The sequence below is a fragment of the Rhinoderma darwinii genome, chromosome 4 (genome assembly GCF_050947455.1).
Source record: "Rhinoderma darwinii isolate aRhiDar2 chromosome 4, aRhiDar2.hap1, whole genome shotgun sequence".
Lineage (NCBI taxonomy): Eukaryota > Metazoa > Chordata > Amphibia > Anura > Rhinodermatidae > Rhinoderma > Rhinoderma darwinii.
Window position 1 is genome coordinate 87,278,390 of NC_134690.1, and position 16,859 is coordinate 87,295,248.

Genomic DNA, 16,859 nt, shown 5'->3' on the forward strand with positions numbered 1-16,859 from the left:
TGGAGAAATTCCGCCATGAGTCCGCAACCAGTCCGCCACAACTCCGCAACATCCATTGCATGCTGCGGACACCAAATTCCGCACCGCAGCCTATGCTCCGCAGCGGAATTTTCCGCTTCGTCTAAACGAACCCTACTAAATAGAAGTGGAAGTCAATGGAGAAACGGCTCCGCTGCGGATTAACGCTACGGAGTGTCCGCAGCGGAATTTAAGAGCAATTCCGCCACGTGTGGCTTTGCCCTAATAGTGGCAAATATTTTTTGAAAATATTTCTACATCTACATCTGGAGCTTTATCTGTCCAGTGTATACATCGAATGTGGCCATAGTCAAATGTATGCCAAAATAGTGTCCTTTTGGCATACGTTTGGCTGTTGTACAGTATAACTTTTTAAACTATATCGACAGGCATAGTCGACTACAATTTTTATTAATACATTGGGATCCCACAAAAGAAAACAAATACTGTGCAGTATACGTTTTCTTTTTTTACAATGGGAGTTAATGGCAGATGTATGCAACTGTATAGGTTTACATTGTTCACACTGTTCAAACGTGCACGACAAATGTAAACTCTGAAGACAATGTGAACAGAGCCTGATGATGATGATGATGATGATGATAACTAGAAGACATATCAATTTGATGACGACCACAAAAATTCTGCATTCTACTAAAGATTTTTCTAGATAGTATTTTTTGTCATTCCTTTCTATGTCCTTTTAATAGCCGGTAGTTTTCTTAACAGCACAGGGAAGCAAAGAAACATACTTTTCTTGCTCATATAATATTTTTCATCTGGCCCATCTTTTGCCTTCTTTATAATGAGTTTTCCAGTTTCAACATCGACTTTCAGGTGAGTCTTTTGAGATATGCCTAAAGAATCCACTTTTACCTTAAAAATATAACGAATAGATATAATAGTTTAAAGTAGATTGGTGAACTACTTAACAAATTGGAGTTAAAAGTAGATGATAATTACACAATATATACTAGACAAAATAATACCATGTAAAATTAAGCAGTAAAAAGTACTACTGGATTGGTTAGTTTTCCAATTATTCACTGTATTGTCCAACTCTTTATGTAAAGTGTGTGTACACCTTTGAATGCTATATTAAAGTTTATATAAAAGTAATCTATGTAAATCTTTTACTTCTCTTGTACTGGTGCCCGTTTGTGCCCATTTTCATCCAGAGCTGCATTTACAATTCTACTTGCTTCTGAGCTGAAAACTCCCTGCGCTCCTTCCTTGCTTAATATCTGCACAGAGCTTCCCCTAGTCATTTACAATATGGGAATAGTAGTTTTTACATTAGGCACTGTACAATAATGTGATGTACTGAAAATTATGTAGGTGAAACTTATCGGTTAATGCAGTTAAGTGCAGAGCAATGCAGGCCAGCTCTGGTATAGGGCACTGTTTCAGCTTTGTTATTTGGGGCATTGGTGCAGGCTGGCCCAGTTGTGGAGACATTGTAGCTGGTATTGTAAGGGTGTGTTCACACGACCTATTTTCAGCCGTTTTTCGGGCCTGTAAACGTCCCGAAAAACGGCTTAAAATCGGAAACAGAACGCCTACAAATATCGGCCCATTGATTTCAATGGTAAATACGATGTCCTGTAAAAAGAAGTGCATATCACTTCTTGAACCATTTTTGGAGCCGTTTTTCATTGACTCAATAGAAAAACAGCTCCAAAAACAGGCGTAAAAAATTACGCAAAAATCGCTAGTTGCTTAAAATACGTCTGAAAATCAGAGGCTCCGTATTTTCAGCCGTATTTTGTTAAAGAGAACCTTTCACCTCCCCATACATGTGCAGCTGAGTGCAACATGTAATGGGGAGGGCTGCACAAATCCTGGGGCACTTTACATTTTTTTCTTCCCTCCTCCGTTATTTAGATATCGGTGCCGTTATATTTGGCACCCGATATTTAAATAACCCCCTGAACTGTCAATGGGGCGTGTACTGGCAAGGGGGTGTGTTACTATGGCTGTGACACTATCCAATCAGATATGGACAGCGCTTACAGCCATAGTAACACGACCCCTTGCCAGTACATGCCCCATTGACAGTTCAGGGGGTTATTTAAATATCGGGCGCCAAATATAACGGCACCGATATCTAAATAACGGAGGAGGGTAGAAAAAAAAATTAAAGTGCCCCAGGGTTTGTGCAGCACTGCCTATTACATGCTGCACTCAGCTGCACATGTATGGGGAGGTGAAAGGTTCTCTTTAAGCGTGTGAACATAGCCTAATAGACTTTTCTCATTGACTTGTTTATATCTGCAAGGAAGTTTCGAGTATGGGAACCCCTGTTATGACATCCAAATGCCCTAATAGAGTAGAAGGAAAGGGGTTGTCTCATGAAGCAGAACAGCACTTCTGCAGCAAAGTGTAATATGATAGCAGTCAAGCAATTGTGTTCAAAATCCTGAGAACTAGGTTGACATTTACTTCACAAAGGAGTACTTTGCTTAGAAACATTATGAAAATCTGTCCTAGATAAGAATATTACCTCAAATATTATGGGGGGTATGAGCGATCTGCGGTGTTTCACTGCAGCCCCTTCCATTAATACTGTTTTTACCTGAAATAAGAACCAATTGCAGTCATGACAAAAGTACAAATTCATCTTGCTATAGTACAAAGATGTAAAATATTATTGTTTGTCGTTCCGAAGAATATCTTCTTAGTCTGTCTGTGCTAAAAATGCGACATGCAGAAGGATGTAAAAAAAAAGAAAAAAAGAGAACCAGAATAAAGAATATAGTGTGAAGGCCATTTTTGGGTTTTTGGACCACAGAAAGTGCTGGGATTTCACTAGGATATGCCATTACTTTGTGATTTGCAGAGGTTTGATTGTTGGGACTTCTACAGATCCTGACAATGAAGAGGCCATAGCGCTAATTCAATGCCCCTATTCACCATTTTCCAGTACAACGGGTGGGTAGGGGTGCCACTATGCAGGAAAAGCTTTAAAAGTGCCTCTGTGCTTATTATTCGCAGGATCGGCGGTTGTCCCAGAGGTCGAACCCCACTGATTAGAATGTTATGACCTTTCTTAGCGAGCCTATTCAACTTCAACATTTGTAAAACCACTTTACAGACATCCAAATTGTGCGAATAGGTTTCTAACCATGGATAGCCACTGACCAGCTATTCTCCAATGGCTCCTGTTTCTGCTGTCCCACTTATATATAATTAAAGAAGTCACTTTGTGGGATGGATCCATATTTAAAGGGTGTGGCTTATCCGTTGCCCATGCCTCACTGTGTTGGCAGTGCCTAGATGGATAATAGTTTTATCCGCTACGTTTAGGAAATAAAAGTAACAAATGCTAGTTTGAGGGATTTTTCCACCAAAATGTTTTAATACATCCTGATAGGAAATGTCATAAAATACTGACCATGGGTATTCAGCCACCCTGATTTGCCTAATCCTGAAGACGGGACGATTTTAATCCAGAATATTAGTAAACAGCACTCGCACAGTTAATCTACATTGAAATGAATAGGAGTTACAGAAACGTTATATCAGAGCACTTGTAATGTGGTAATTCCTCCATATATGACCTGATTTTGAATTCTTCAACAAAGTTTGACTGCACTTATTAAAAAACCTAGCCAAAACTTCACTCAAATATTCCTTCATGCTTATAGGCTTTTTGACAATTGCTGTACACCTGTCTCCAAATTAGGGAACAGGTCTAAGGGTATGTTCACACGTAGTCAACCAAAACGTCTGAAAATCCAGAGCTGTTTTCAAGGGAAAACAGACCCTGCTTTTCAGACGTTTTTTACCAACTCGCATTTTTACCAACTCATTTTTTTACCAACTCGTTTTTGGAGCTGTTTTCATTGGAGTCTATGAGAAAACAGCTCCAAAAACGTCTGAAAGAAGTGTCCTGCACTTCTTTTGACGAGGCTGTATTTTTACGAGTCGTCGTTTGACAGCTGTCAAACGACGACGCGTAAATAACAGGTCGTCTGCACAGTACGTCGGCAAACCCATTCAAATGAATGGGCAGATGTTTGCCGACGTATTGTAGCCATATTTTCAGACGTAAAACGAGGCATAATACGCCTCGTATACGTCTGAAATTTGGCCGTGTGAACATACCCTAACAGAAAATCTGGGGCTACAGTTTAAGGGAACAAGTCAGTAGGTTTGGAGCCACTAAACCACCAGCATTTCATTATGCAGCTGGGGTTTTGAGTTCCAAAATAGCCTAAATAACCCTACAATATACTTTTTATCTGTGATCTTTACTGTCTACTGTAAATTTTGATATATTACATGTCTATTTATTACGACAAGTATTGGTGAGGAAGAGTTTTTTGAGGGGGTATTTTATGTGCATTTTTTATTTTATTTAATTTTTGCTTTTTTATTATGGGCTGACTCTCAAAGGTCAGAAAATACCTTTGAAAGACTTTTATAATTTATTTTTCTTTATTTTGTGCATTATACTTTTCCACTGTTAGGCCCTGTTCACACAGAGTTTTTTGACGAGTTTTTTTACGCGGAAACCGCGCCAAAAAACTCCTCAAAAACCGCCCGAAAATGCCTCCCATTGATTTCAATGGGAGTTGGACAAGTTTTTTTACCGCGAGTAAAAAAAACGCGTCGCGGTAAAAAGAAGCATCATGACCCATCTTGAGGCGGTTTCCGCCTCCAAAACCCCATTTCAATCAGTCAGAAAGAGGGAAAAAAAACCTCGACGAGTGTTTTGACGAGTTTTTGTCAAACCACTGTGCAAAAACCTACTGGTGCAGTTTTTGCAGGAGGAATTTTCCTCCTGCAAAAAACTCAGTGTGAACACAGCCTTACAGTTATAGTGAAAATCAGCCCTGGTATAGTGACTATTAGGACTGTTAGGGCAGTGCTGGGTCAGAGTTAGACCCAGCAGCAAGCTCCTCCTGCTACCAGCATTCCTGCGATCATGTCACCAATCACATGACCACCTGGACCTATAGAGGCAGCGGTGCTACCGCTATTCGATACACAGGGCTCACTGAGTGCTGTGCATGTGGAACAGAGAACACAGAAGTGGTAAAATCCGCTTCTGTGTTCTCTCCAGGGTGCCAGACATTCAGCTGCCCGATTGATGGGCAGACAGCTTAAACCTGTGCCGTATATATACCATGGTGCAAGCTTTCAACACCAGGACCACCCACTGTATATATACAGCGGGTGGTTGTCAATCAGTTAATATCTGTTATGTGGCAGCCAAAGTATTCACTGGTCCTGGAGTGTGCATTCCAAGTATTTTATGTGCATCCAGATGAAAAAACAGTGACATTTTTAGAAATGTTTGTCGAAGTAGAATTAATTTATTGAAATGAACCTCAGCAAGCAAACCAAAACAATCTATGTTACCCAAGTCAGAGAGGGAGAGAAATAAGTAACGTTAAATGATTGGAATAAATACACAGCTGTCCTGAGTTAGGCATTATTATATGCGACCATAAATATGTCAAGTAATTCATCAAATCATCCAATAGCAAGCAGTCATAGAAATAATCAGTGCATCTACAGTGCCAAATCTAGAAGATAAAAATGACCTTTATTTAATTACAATATAACACCAAAATATCCGTCCTAAAAAAATACGTATTTAAAAACAAAACAAATATTTGAGTATAGACCAAAGGCAGTAAAGACCTAAATAATGCTGTATAAAGCAGTCACCCAGCCATATATATTTAAACACAGATATAAAGCTCATAGTTATGCAAAGATGGTAGCAAAGATCAAATAACAGCAGAGTTAAATGGGTATGCCAGCCTAAAAGACTTTCATAGGTGATAAATGTTAGATCGGTGGGGGTTTGACTGCAGGGACCCCACCAATTACTAAAAGAGCATTTAGGAATTAACAAAGGGAAGAAAAAAATACCCCCTAAAATAAGGACATCTAATATACAGCTGCAGCTGTCTGTGGAGGAAATATCTTTTTGGTTTCTGTATCAATAGGTACCGTTTAGGTAAGCTAGTCAGTTCGTAGGTGCAGCACAGGAGAAATCCTGGACATGAGAGTAATAGACTGTTATAAGAGAAGATGATAACTGAATGGAAAACTGAATGTATTTGGTTTGTTAGGAGAGAGGAGATGAAGAAAGGTGCAGAATGTAGATTTAACATACTGTAGCTGCTGTATTTATAATGGATTGAAGCTGAGCCAGTTACAATACTAGTTAGAAATTATTTAAGCTGAAATCATGCATGCAGTTTTTGGTGATTTTTTTAATTTATTTTTTTGCGCCAAAGCCAGTAGTGGATCCGAAAGGAAGTGGAAGTACAAGGTAAAGAATTTTACTTTGATTTTTCTGTTGAATTCACTTCAGGTTCCAGCTTTACAGTATTTGAAGAAAGAAATTATTTGGGGCTAGGTTAGTGTTTTAGTAGCATCAGTAGTGAGATAAGGAAGGATTTGGGAGCTGTTCTTTAGGCGAAGGAGACATGATTTGGTAAATTACACAAATCTTGGTCTTGACTACTGTCATTTCTGTGTATGACATATCCTGGACGACTTTTTGCACCAGCTCATAAAAATCCAAAGAAAGACGATTTTTCATTTTTAGAACTATTTCAGAATTGTTCCAAAGTTATATGTGTACAACATTCAGCTTAACAGTAAAACCACTGACAGGTTAAGTGAATAACATGGATTATCTTGTTACAATGGCTCCTATCAAGCGGTGAGAAATATTAGGCAGCGAGTGAACAGTCAATTCTTAACGTTGATGTGTTGAAAACTGGAAAGATGGGCAAGTGTAAGTATCTCAGCGACTTTAACAAGGCCAAATTGTGATGGCTAGATGATGGGGTTATAGCATCTCCAAAACATCAGGTCTTGTCAAGTGGCCCCAGTATGAAGTGGTTGGTATCTACGGTCCAAGCACGGACTACCGGTGAACTGGAAATAGGGTCAGGGGTGCCCAAGGTTAATTGATGCGTGTGGGGAGCTAAGATTAGCTCTTCTGGTCCGATCTAACAGAAGAGTTACTGTAGCACAAATTGCTGCAGAGTGCCCATGCTGTCCCCTGCCTAAAGCCAAAAGTGCCTACAATGGGCACGTGAGTATCAGAACTGAACCATGCAGAAAATAAAGAAGCTGGCCTAGTCTGATAAATCACATTTTCTTTTACTTCATGTGGACAGTTGGGTCCGTGTGCGTCCCTTACCTAGGGAAGAGATGGCACTAGAATGCACTATGGGAAGAAGACAAGCCGGCGGAGGCAGTGTGATGCTCTGGGTAATGTTCTGCTGGAAAACTTTGGGTCCTATCATTCATATGGATATTACTTTCAAAAGGACCATGTACCTTAACATTGCTACAGACCAAGTACACTGCTATTTGGTAATGGTATTACCTTATAGCAATGCCCTCTTTCGGCAGGATAATGCCCCTGCCACACTGCAAAAATTGTACAAGAATAGTTTCAGGAATATGACAAAGGGTAAGTTATTGACTTGGCCTCCAAATTTCGCAGATCTCAATACGATTAAACATCTGTGGGATGTACTGGAAAACAAGTCTGATCCATGGAGACCTCACCACACAACTTACAGGACTTAAAGGATCTGCTGCTAATGTCTTGGTGCCAGATACTACAAGACACCAGAGGTCTTGTGGAGTTCATGCCTCAATGGGTCAGAGCTGTTCTGGCGACACGATCGGGGACCTATACAATATTAGTCAGGTGGTTTAAATGTGATGACTGAACGGTGTATAGCAATAAGGACACATTTGAGCTATGGCTTGCACAGTAAAGACGTGAGATATCATAAGAAATGTTAGAAATAGATTTTAAGAGACTTATGTTGCTAAGCAATCAGTGAGTGATTAAACTCTGCAGTATGTACTACAATCCAACGGAAATGAACTCATCCTAATATATCTCAGCGCTAAAAATTGCAGCTATGGTTATTGCTTGCTTTAGTTATCACTGCTTATTATTAGAATTTCAGTTATATTGTCTTACCTTTTCCTCAAGGCTGGTTACCATAGAGGTCAGTTGGTTGAGTTTACTCATCATGCTACTTGTGCTGGGGTCACCAGATAGCTGTCAAAGATTAAAAATAGTAGTTGTCACTAACAGATCCATGCCACACTTAGTCCTATAACATGTAAATGACCAATCAACATTCATACAATATATTGCAATGGTCTTCAACCTGTGGCTCACTCCCAGGATATTTTGCAAGCAAGAGATTTTAGACCATTCTAGGAACAGTTGGGGAGCCATACTTTATACAATACTAATATGTATGCCTTCTGAAAGTATATTCTGAAGGCTTAGACCAAGAATAGGGTGTATGTTCAGAGTAGGGACCCACCTTATAAGTGAGGTTGCCTTGTCATGGCAGGTGGGCTCACACAATTTGATCAAAATGTGTGCTAAGAGCATTACTGTAGGTAGATTCAGCAGCAATCAATATATATATATATATATATATATATATATATATATATCTCTGTATATAGTATTTTAGGTAACATTAATGTCCGCGGTCATCATTATTTTGTGTATTGTTTTGCAGTCACGGCGTACTTGCACCTGTACACGGAATGTGCTGATCAAACTTTCTTGGGTATTATATATATATATATATATATATATATATATATATATATGTGTGTGTGTGTACAAAGAATGGACAAAGAAGCAGCACTCCAAAATATCAAAAGGGTTTATTCACCGCCACATCTAGGTACAACGTTTCACCCTCACATTTTGGGCATTTTCAAGCATGTATATACTAGGCATATATATATATGTGTGTGTGTGTGTGTGTGTGTGTGTGTGTGTCTAAGGAATCTATATAATATATGAGTTTCACTTTTTACATTTAATTACTGGAATAAATGAACTTTTTGATCATGTTCTAATTAATTGAGAAGGACTAGTATATATATATATATATATATATATATATATATACATACACACACACATACGTACATACATATGTATATAGCAGGGTAGGGTTACATGGCAACTTTTGTCCAGAAGCATTGAGAAATTTTGCAATGCTGTCTTTATATTGCCATGGGACAGTTACAGTGAATTTGACACTGTCGCTCCTCCAGTAACTGTTGCGTCGTGGGCACATTAAAATCACACGAACATGCTATCTTAAATAATTTCAATGTTGTGTTGTTCATGAAGAAGACAAAATAAGCTTGTAGCTGTTCTGAAAATTGGGGGGAGGGTGCCGCCTGCCGCTTCCGCAGTCCCTGTGAAAAGGTTGTGTGATGGTGCATAAGGAGGAGAACTTTACAATTCAGCGGCTCTATTCCATTTAGAACACAAAGCAATGCTGAAAGACAGTGCTATCTCTTCAAAGGGAATCTGTCAATAGATTTTAGGGCATTAGACCACGAGTATGTCGTTATACTGCTGGGAAATAGAAATAAACATGCCCCTCTAAAAACTTTCCGTTTTACCATTTTGTACCAAAGAAAATTATTGTACAGCGTGCTCTGTATGTAAATTACCAGAGAAGAGTCCTGAGATTAGTCCAGGATGTTTGGCCTTGGCTCCATCTGCTAATTTATCAACCTTTGTACACCAGTTTTCTGGCATAGAAAAGTCACACAAGGGCCCTAAAGTCGCAATTTACAGTTCAAAATTGTGACTTTTGGTCTTTTTGCGCCACCCTCGCCACTTTTGTGGAAATGTGGTGTGGCCAAGGGGAAAGGGGGCATAGCCACCACCGCCAAACAAATGTATTATAATTTATGCCAGAAAGCTGGCGTAAATTCAAGTGAAAATCTACGCCATCTCCCAGCTGGCATAGTTTTCACTCTATTGGGCGTAGTAAGGTAGAGGCACACGCTGGACCCCTACCTTGCGACCCTCTGACTAGATTACTCCCCCCCCCCCATTGGGCAATTTAAAAAAAATATATAAATTATACTCACCGCTCCTTTTTTCTTCTCACCTCCAGCTCCATTATTATTCCGCTTATACATGGACCTGGCGCCGGGCAGTGTCAGGACGTTGTATGCGACACAGCACTGATGACATTGAAATGCTGCGTTGCATATAAGGCCCTGACGCTGCTCGGTGTCAGGTCCTTGTACGAGCTCCGCTGCAGTAATGTGACCCGAAGCACTGAGGTGAGTGTGTGTGGTGGTTTTTCTTTTTTTAGTCGAAGGGGGGGAATGCATGGCACATGGCGCATGGCCCGGCAGAGAGAGGCAACACATTTATTAACAGGCTTTTGCCTCTTTATAAATGTTTTGGCGTTTACTCGAACCTTTCAATCTTTTAAGACACTTTTTATTGGAGAAAAGTTACAATAAGCAGCGCCTGATGGTGCTGTGAGCAGAAGTGATTTAACTATTTATATTTATATAGGTGAATGGGTGAGATGATGGGTGTGGGACTGGACACAGTAATATTGTTAGGAAAAACTTACAGGGGAGCGCTGCCTGAATCCAGGGGAGAGCTGGGGTTCAAATGTGCTCTGCAGGGACTCCAGTGCCGGCAATGTGCGGGTGATTTCACTAAGGGAACAATAGAATTGTTAGATAATAAAGCAATATACTTGAGATTGAGGTTCGGTACATACTAAGAAAAAAAAATTGTACATTACAGTTCCTTGACTTTTTATATACAGGTGAGCATATGTGACTGGGCCTTATGTAAGGACCATAAATCATCCATTACTGGCTATTCACGTAAGGTGTTGGGTATTAGCTCATAGGCCCAATAATAGGGAAATTACTTTGAATGAATTGGCAGAGAGCAGAGGAGTAATGTAAAAAATTCAGCCGGGGCTATTCACTGGGTGGGAGACATGAAGATATAGGGAGATGAGACAAGAACACTGTGTATGAGATGCATCACACAATGACATGAAACATAGGAGGGTAAACGGGCAAAAAGAAATCGAAGAAGGAGAAGATGCTGCACTTCCCCTTACCTCAGAGGGCTGCCACCAAACTCGTCTGCCCACTGCCCCCTCCTTTCCATACCTTTTCTTTGTGCTGTGATGCTTGGCTGTCTTCCCTCTGCACGCAGTACAGTAAAAGGGAGGGGACAGCAGGGAGGCAGACACTGAAGTAAAAGGAAGATTTCGTTTGCAAGAAACGTACAAGAGATGTCCTTATCCCATGGCCCTAGATTGTGCTGCAGAAGACAGTGGATCAGTAACTGGTCTGAGTATATACTCTTCTAAAGCATCTCTACAATGGAAGGAGTAGCCACTGAAGGGCGAGTCTGTCCCAGATGTGCACAGACAGGGGAGGAGGCTGCAACACTCACATCTGCTACATCTACTAAGATATCTATTAAGTAAGCAGAGATCTCCAGGCTCATGTTCCCGTCATTGCAGTGTATGTACAAAGAAATGCATGAAATGGTAACTAGCATTAAAGGGTTAACATGCCCACCTGCTTTCTGTGCCCTAGAAGACCATGGTTGGTCTTGACTACTTACTTTATTTGTTAGAAGCATTTTTTATGGGAAATATATTACAAATATAGGGCTTTTTATGCATTTAGAAAGCCTGTAGCATAGCATTTTAAGGCCCTGTTCACACTGAGGTTTTTTTTGGCGCTACCAAATCTTCCGAAATCGCTCCACATTGATTTCAATGGGAGGCAGAGGTGTTTTTTTCCCCAGGCGGCTTTTAGCCGCTCGCGGGGAAAAAAAGGGGCATGTCCTTTCTTGCTGCGATTTCCACCTCTGACCTCCCATTGAAATCAGTAGGAGGCAGAAAAAAGCTGCGGCGCTCGTTTCAGAGTGTTTTTCGCTGTGTTTTTTGCCCGCCGTCCTTGCATTAATGGCTGATGGTGATAAACACTGCGAATAACGCTGTGAAAACCGTGGCAAAAAAGCACAGGCAGGTCAAAATCTGCCTCAAAATTCCTAGGAATTCTGAGGGTATGCTCACACGCTAGACTAAAAACGTCTGAAAATACGGAGCTGTTTTCAAGGGAAAACAGCTCCTTATTTTCAGATGTTTTGTAAGCCACTCGCGTTTTTCGTGGCGTCTTTCGCTGTGTTTTTTTACGGCCGTTTTCAATAGAGTCTATGAAAAACGGCTCCAAAAATGTCCCAAGAAGTGTCCTGCACTTCTTTTTCGCAGCCGTTTTTCAAAACGGCCGCGTAAAAAAAACTGCCCATCGGAACAGAACACCGTTTTTCTAATTGAAAACAATGGCCAGATGTTTGGAGGCGTTCTGCTTCCGATTTTTCGTGAACATACCCTGAGGCAGATTTTTTCTGTCTGCAAAAAACTCTGTGCGTACAGGCCATAAGGGTATATTCACACAAAACCGTGTCAGAAACTACATCAAAGAACGATCAAAGAATTGATTTAAATTGGAGGCAGAGGCATTTTTTTACCGTGAGCAGAAAAAAACCGCTCGCGGGAAAAAGAAGCGTCATGCCGTTTCTTCAAGCGTTTCCATCTCTGACCACCCATTGGGAGGAAAAGAAAGCGGTCTTCGCTGCGTTTTTTGCCCGCGGCGCTCAATGCCAGAGGCCGAAAAACGCGCCGAAAATCTTGGCACAGAGTGTGCAGACAGGTCAAAATATGCCTCAAAATTCCTGAAGGAATTTTAAGGCAGATTTTTACGCCTGCAAAAAAAACTCTGTGTGAACATGGCCTAATTCTTTGCCTATGTGGCAAAAGTCAAATTTTTATTTATATTTTTGGGTTTTAGTAAAACAAAATTACAAACAAGAAACAATAAAATTATTTGTATATACAATCATGTATGTAATGTTCTGACTGATCATACAGTATATATAGTCAGATTATATACACATTTACCAGATGACAGATAATTGGAAGAAAAAAGCTGAGTTTATCATAGAAAAACAGAGGAAACAAATGACCAAAGTTCATAATTGTTCATATGCTACCATAGCTGGTTATATAATTGCATGCCCACTGGTTCTGGTCTGTTTGTCATGAAAAACTTTTTCGTTATCCCAACAACTGCACCCAACAGCGACCGGAAAAAGACCGACTTATTCACCGACATCTGACTTCGTACAGTGTCTATTAAAAAGACGGCAACAACTCGTCTAACTCAGCCTTATCAAGCATTATTTTATTTGGTATATATGGTGATGAAACAAGGGTAAGGTTTCTATTATATGGGCAGATACGCCTTCATTAACTAGCGACGAGTGGTGATTTAGCAAATTTTAAAAGGGGTTTCTGAGAAATTTACTTTATTTCTGTCCTTTTCCACCCCTCGGACCTCCACCGAAAAGCAGAATGAAGGGGAAGCACTGTTCACTTCACTTGAATGTGCCGAGCTGCAGTACCAGACACAGCCACACGTGTATGGCCCTCTTGTGTCAGGTGAAGGAGTGGCCGCCCCTCTGTTCTGTTGATCCACTGATCACACTCTAATAGGCCGTCAATGTAAAATCCTGGGGAAAAAACTCTTTAACAACTTGACCAATGAGGATGTTTCATGATTTTCTTTTAGTTTGGAGGAAATGCATTATAAGTAATCAAAATGTTTTAAATTGTGTAGCAACATAGCCCATATGTAATTTGAGGTTTAGTTATATTAATCTTGAGCTTAGTCAATATGATTATAATTTCTATTACCTGTACAGTCCGGTACAGAGAGACATCAGAAGGCTTTTAAACTGAGGGAGGTTCTGAGATCCATTGTGCACCATCTCACAATCGCTGGTGATGTGAAGACACAAATACTGTTGGATTGCCTGTAGGTGTTCCTCGGATACACTGCATCAGAAATACAGATTTATGAACTGTTATATTCACTAACAACAAATATATTCTTAGGACTGTGTATAGTATTTTACTTTGAAGGGCTTGCCCGGTGCATAGCAAATAAAATATAATAGACAGCTATCATAAAATACAATACTTCCTTTTCCTTCCAGCATTAGGGGGCAGTATCTGTGCATTATTGTTTCATTCCTTATGTCTTTGCAGTCTATGTATATTGTACTGCTAAATTGGAGCAGCATTGTCATCATCTTGATAAAAATCTCTCTATGTATATAGTCACATAGTTCTGTGACCATATAAAAGCAGAACGTTACAGACTGACTGCTTTTATACAGGAAGTCCAAATTGACAATTGATATTCTTATAATTTACAGTAATGATTACATTATTCCTCAAAATACACATCAGCTTGTACCTTATTTTGAAGAGGAAGTGAGAGGGCACTGACTGAATAACGTGTTTCACCTTCCTCAAAATAAGTTTTTTTCAGCAGCTTAGATATGTATAAGAAAGTTTTGATGTGTAACATATATATCTATATATCTATGTAGACACTAGGACCAAGACAAAGGGCAGGCAGTGCTGTATAGGGCACAGTTGCCTCCTGCCTTAGGGCATGCATCACAATGCCCCGCAACTTGATCAACAGTAGCTCTTGCACAGTGATACTGCCAGTCATACAAAAATATATGGCTGTCAAAAGACAGCAGCATCCTTCTGATGCAGAGAACAGAGAGCTGGTGCTGGTTCTTTTTCCTCCATTGATCATAATTCCAAATGTTCAAAAAAGGGGATCACCTTTTTGTGAAGGCACTCCTGCACCGAATTCAATTACCAAGATGATTCGTAATGAAGGAACAACCTCACGGTTGGTGACGATACAAAACTTTTTAATAAATAAAATGACATGTATGTATATAACACCATGTATTCACTATGCTATGGGTTTTGACCCAGTACACCTAGATATGCCTGATGAAGACCCAGGTACTGGGTCGAAACGCGTAGCATAGTTAATACATGGTGTTATATGCATACATTTTACTTATTAAAAAGTTATCCCCTTTTTTGAACATTTGGAATTGTTTATTTCATTGGACCATGCTGGTCTTTACCAGCTACCAGTGCCCACTTCGAAGGCCAGCAGACTGCCAACCGATTGAGTCTAAATACTCCACAAGTTTGTGTTGTGCCGACTATCATGCACAACTAAAGAAAGTGAGTGTACTCAAAACCCTTCGTTCACACACCCTTCTGTCTTCCTGTCCGTTTTACCCTACGATATCACTTTCTCACTCTCCATTGATCATAGAGATCAGTACAGGAGTAGTAAGTTAGAAGTGAGTGCCCTCTAGTAGCTGCTCAAGCTAGGGCTACAGACAGACTTTTTGTAGTAAGACTTTTTTCTATTAAAAACATTAAAGGGCTTGTCCAGGGACGTAAAATTAATGACCTATCCTCAGGATAGACTAGCAATATCTGATCGGTGGGGGTCCGACTCTCGGCATCCCTGCCGATCAGCTGTTTTAAGTGGCTGCAGCTCTCCAGCGAGTGCTGCTTCTCCTTCATTGCGTACACAGCTCCGTACTGCACAATACTGTCACATTGGTAGCGGCTGTGAACAGTATTACAGCTTCCTCCAATTCAAGTGAATAGAGGAAGCTGTAATACTGTCCACTGCTGCTACGAATGTGATGGTGTAATACAGTATGGAGCTGTGTACGCAATGGAGGAGAAACAGCGCTCGCCCCTTCAAACAACTGATCGGCAAGAGTGATGAGATTTGTACCCCTACCAATCAGATATTGATGACCTATCCGGAGGATAGGCTATAAATTTTAATGTCTCCAGATTAACCCTTTAAAAAGTTACTTCTTTTCAAAATCGCTCAGAAAACACTTCATGTAGAAATTAAAAAAACAAAAACGCAACACGCTTGACTGGAGACATTTTGAAGAGATTTTCAAGCTGCTCAGTGCATTCCTATAGACAGTGTTTGGGACAGACATTGTGGTTGTCACTCAGTGTTATGGTAGCAATATAGCTGTCAGTGTTATGGGGCCCATATATAAAGGAGCACATTTTGGAATGTCCTGCTATACAAATACTCACTAGATAGTAAAATAGATAGATGATAGATGATAGATAGATAGATAGATAGATAGATAGTATTATTTTTTTTAGATGCACAGTTCTCCTTCCTTTATTGTAGCTTGCCATAAACCAACCTGTATTTTCTTATGGATTTTAAAAGGACGTACAGAAATATCCTTGTTATATGGTGAACAGGGATCTAAAAAACTGCAAAAAAATACATAAACCGTTCTCTGCACTAGAAATAATTAAGCAAAATTTTCTGTTGAGTTTTTGTAAAGGCCATTCTCTGATGTTATTTAGAAATTATATCTGCATAATAAGGGCAGGTTCACATCTGTGTTGGTCTTTTCGTTGTTTTGCTACGTCAGAGAAGCAGAATAATGAAAATATCGGAAGCAGTGTTTCCCTTGTATGACGGACACTACCAGCAGGCGGCGGGACCCATTGACTTTAATAGGTTCCTTCGGGTTTCCATCGGGGGTGTCTGTGGTTTTACTGGAAACAATAGCGGAGCATAATGCGCTATTGTTTCTGGCATTTTTTTGCTGGATCTGTGATGGAGGTCCCTAACTTAGACTCCAATGCCGATGTGAACAGGCCCTAACTATGTACATATATAAGATCTACCGTATTTTTCAGATTATAAGACTCAGTTTTATAGCGCCCTGACCTCTTCTTACTTAACCCCTCCACGACCCATGATGTGCCGGCACATCATGGAGCGGGTAGGGGATGATGTTTGGAGCGGAGCGGGCTCACGCGCTGAGCCCGCTCCATACACTGCAGGTGTCAGCTGGGTTTTACAGCTGACACGCTGCTCTAACGGCCAGGAAGAGCAATGGCGCTGTTCCTGTCCGTTTAACTAGTTAAATGCCGCGGTCAATAGCGACCGCAGCATTTATAGGGTTTTCCCATGAAGGACACCTCTGGGACCCGCATCTATCTCTAGAACGGGGCTCCCTATGCCCAGTTCTATCTTACTCGGCTCCGCTGTCTCCCGGCCACTTCCTGGTTAGG

General features: G+C 40.4%; 1 protein-coding gene across 2 annotated transcripts in view; it reads right to left on the bottom strand.

Annotated features, from left to right (window-relative positions):
• Positions 1-16,859, bottom strand: part of INPP5D (inositol polyphosphate-5-phosphatase D) — a 120,719-nt gene that overhangs the window by 49,126 nt on the left and 54,734 nt on the right. Inside the window, exons 5-9 of one of the 2 annotated variants that reach the window (XM_075861312.1) lie at positions 13,596-13,736; positions 10,437-10,524; positions 7,994-8,074; positions 2,522-2,593; positions 771-894 (exon numbers count right to left, since the gene is read on the bottom strand). In XM_075861312.1, coding sequence (XP_075717427.1) covers positions 771-894; positions 2,522-2,593; positions 7,994-8,074; positions 10,437-10,524; positions 13,596-13,736 — 506 coding nt within the window. Of the gene's footprint in view, positions 1-770; positions 895-2,521; positions 2,594-7,993; positions 8,075-10,436; positions 10,525-10,943; positions 11,016-13,595; positions 13,737-16,859 lie in introns of those variants that run through there. The other variant, XM_075861311.1, reaches the window with a different exon arrangement.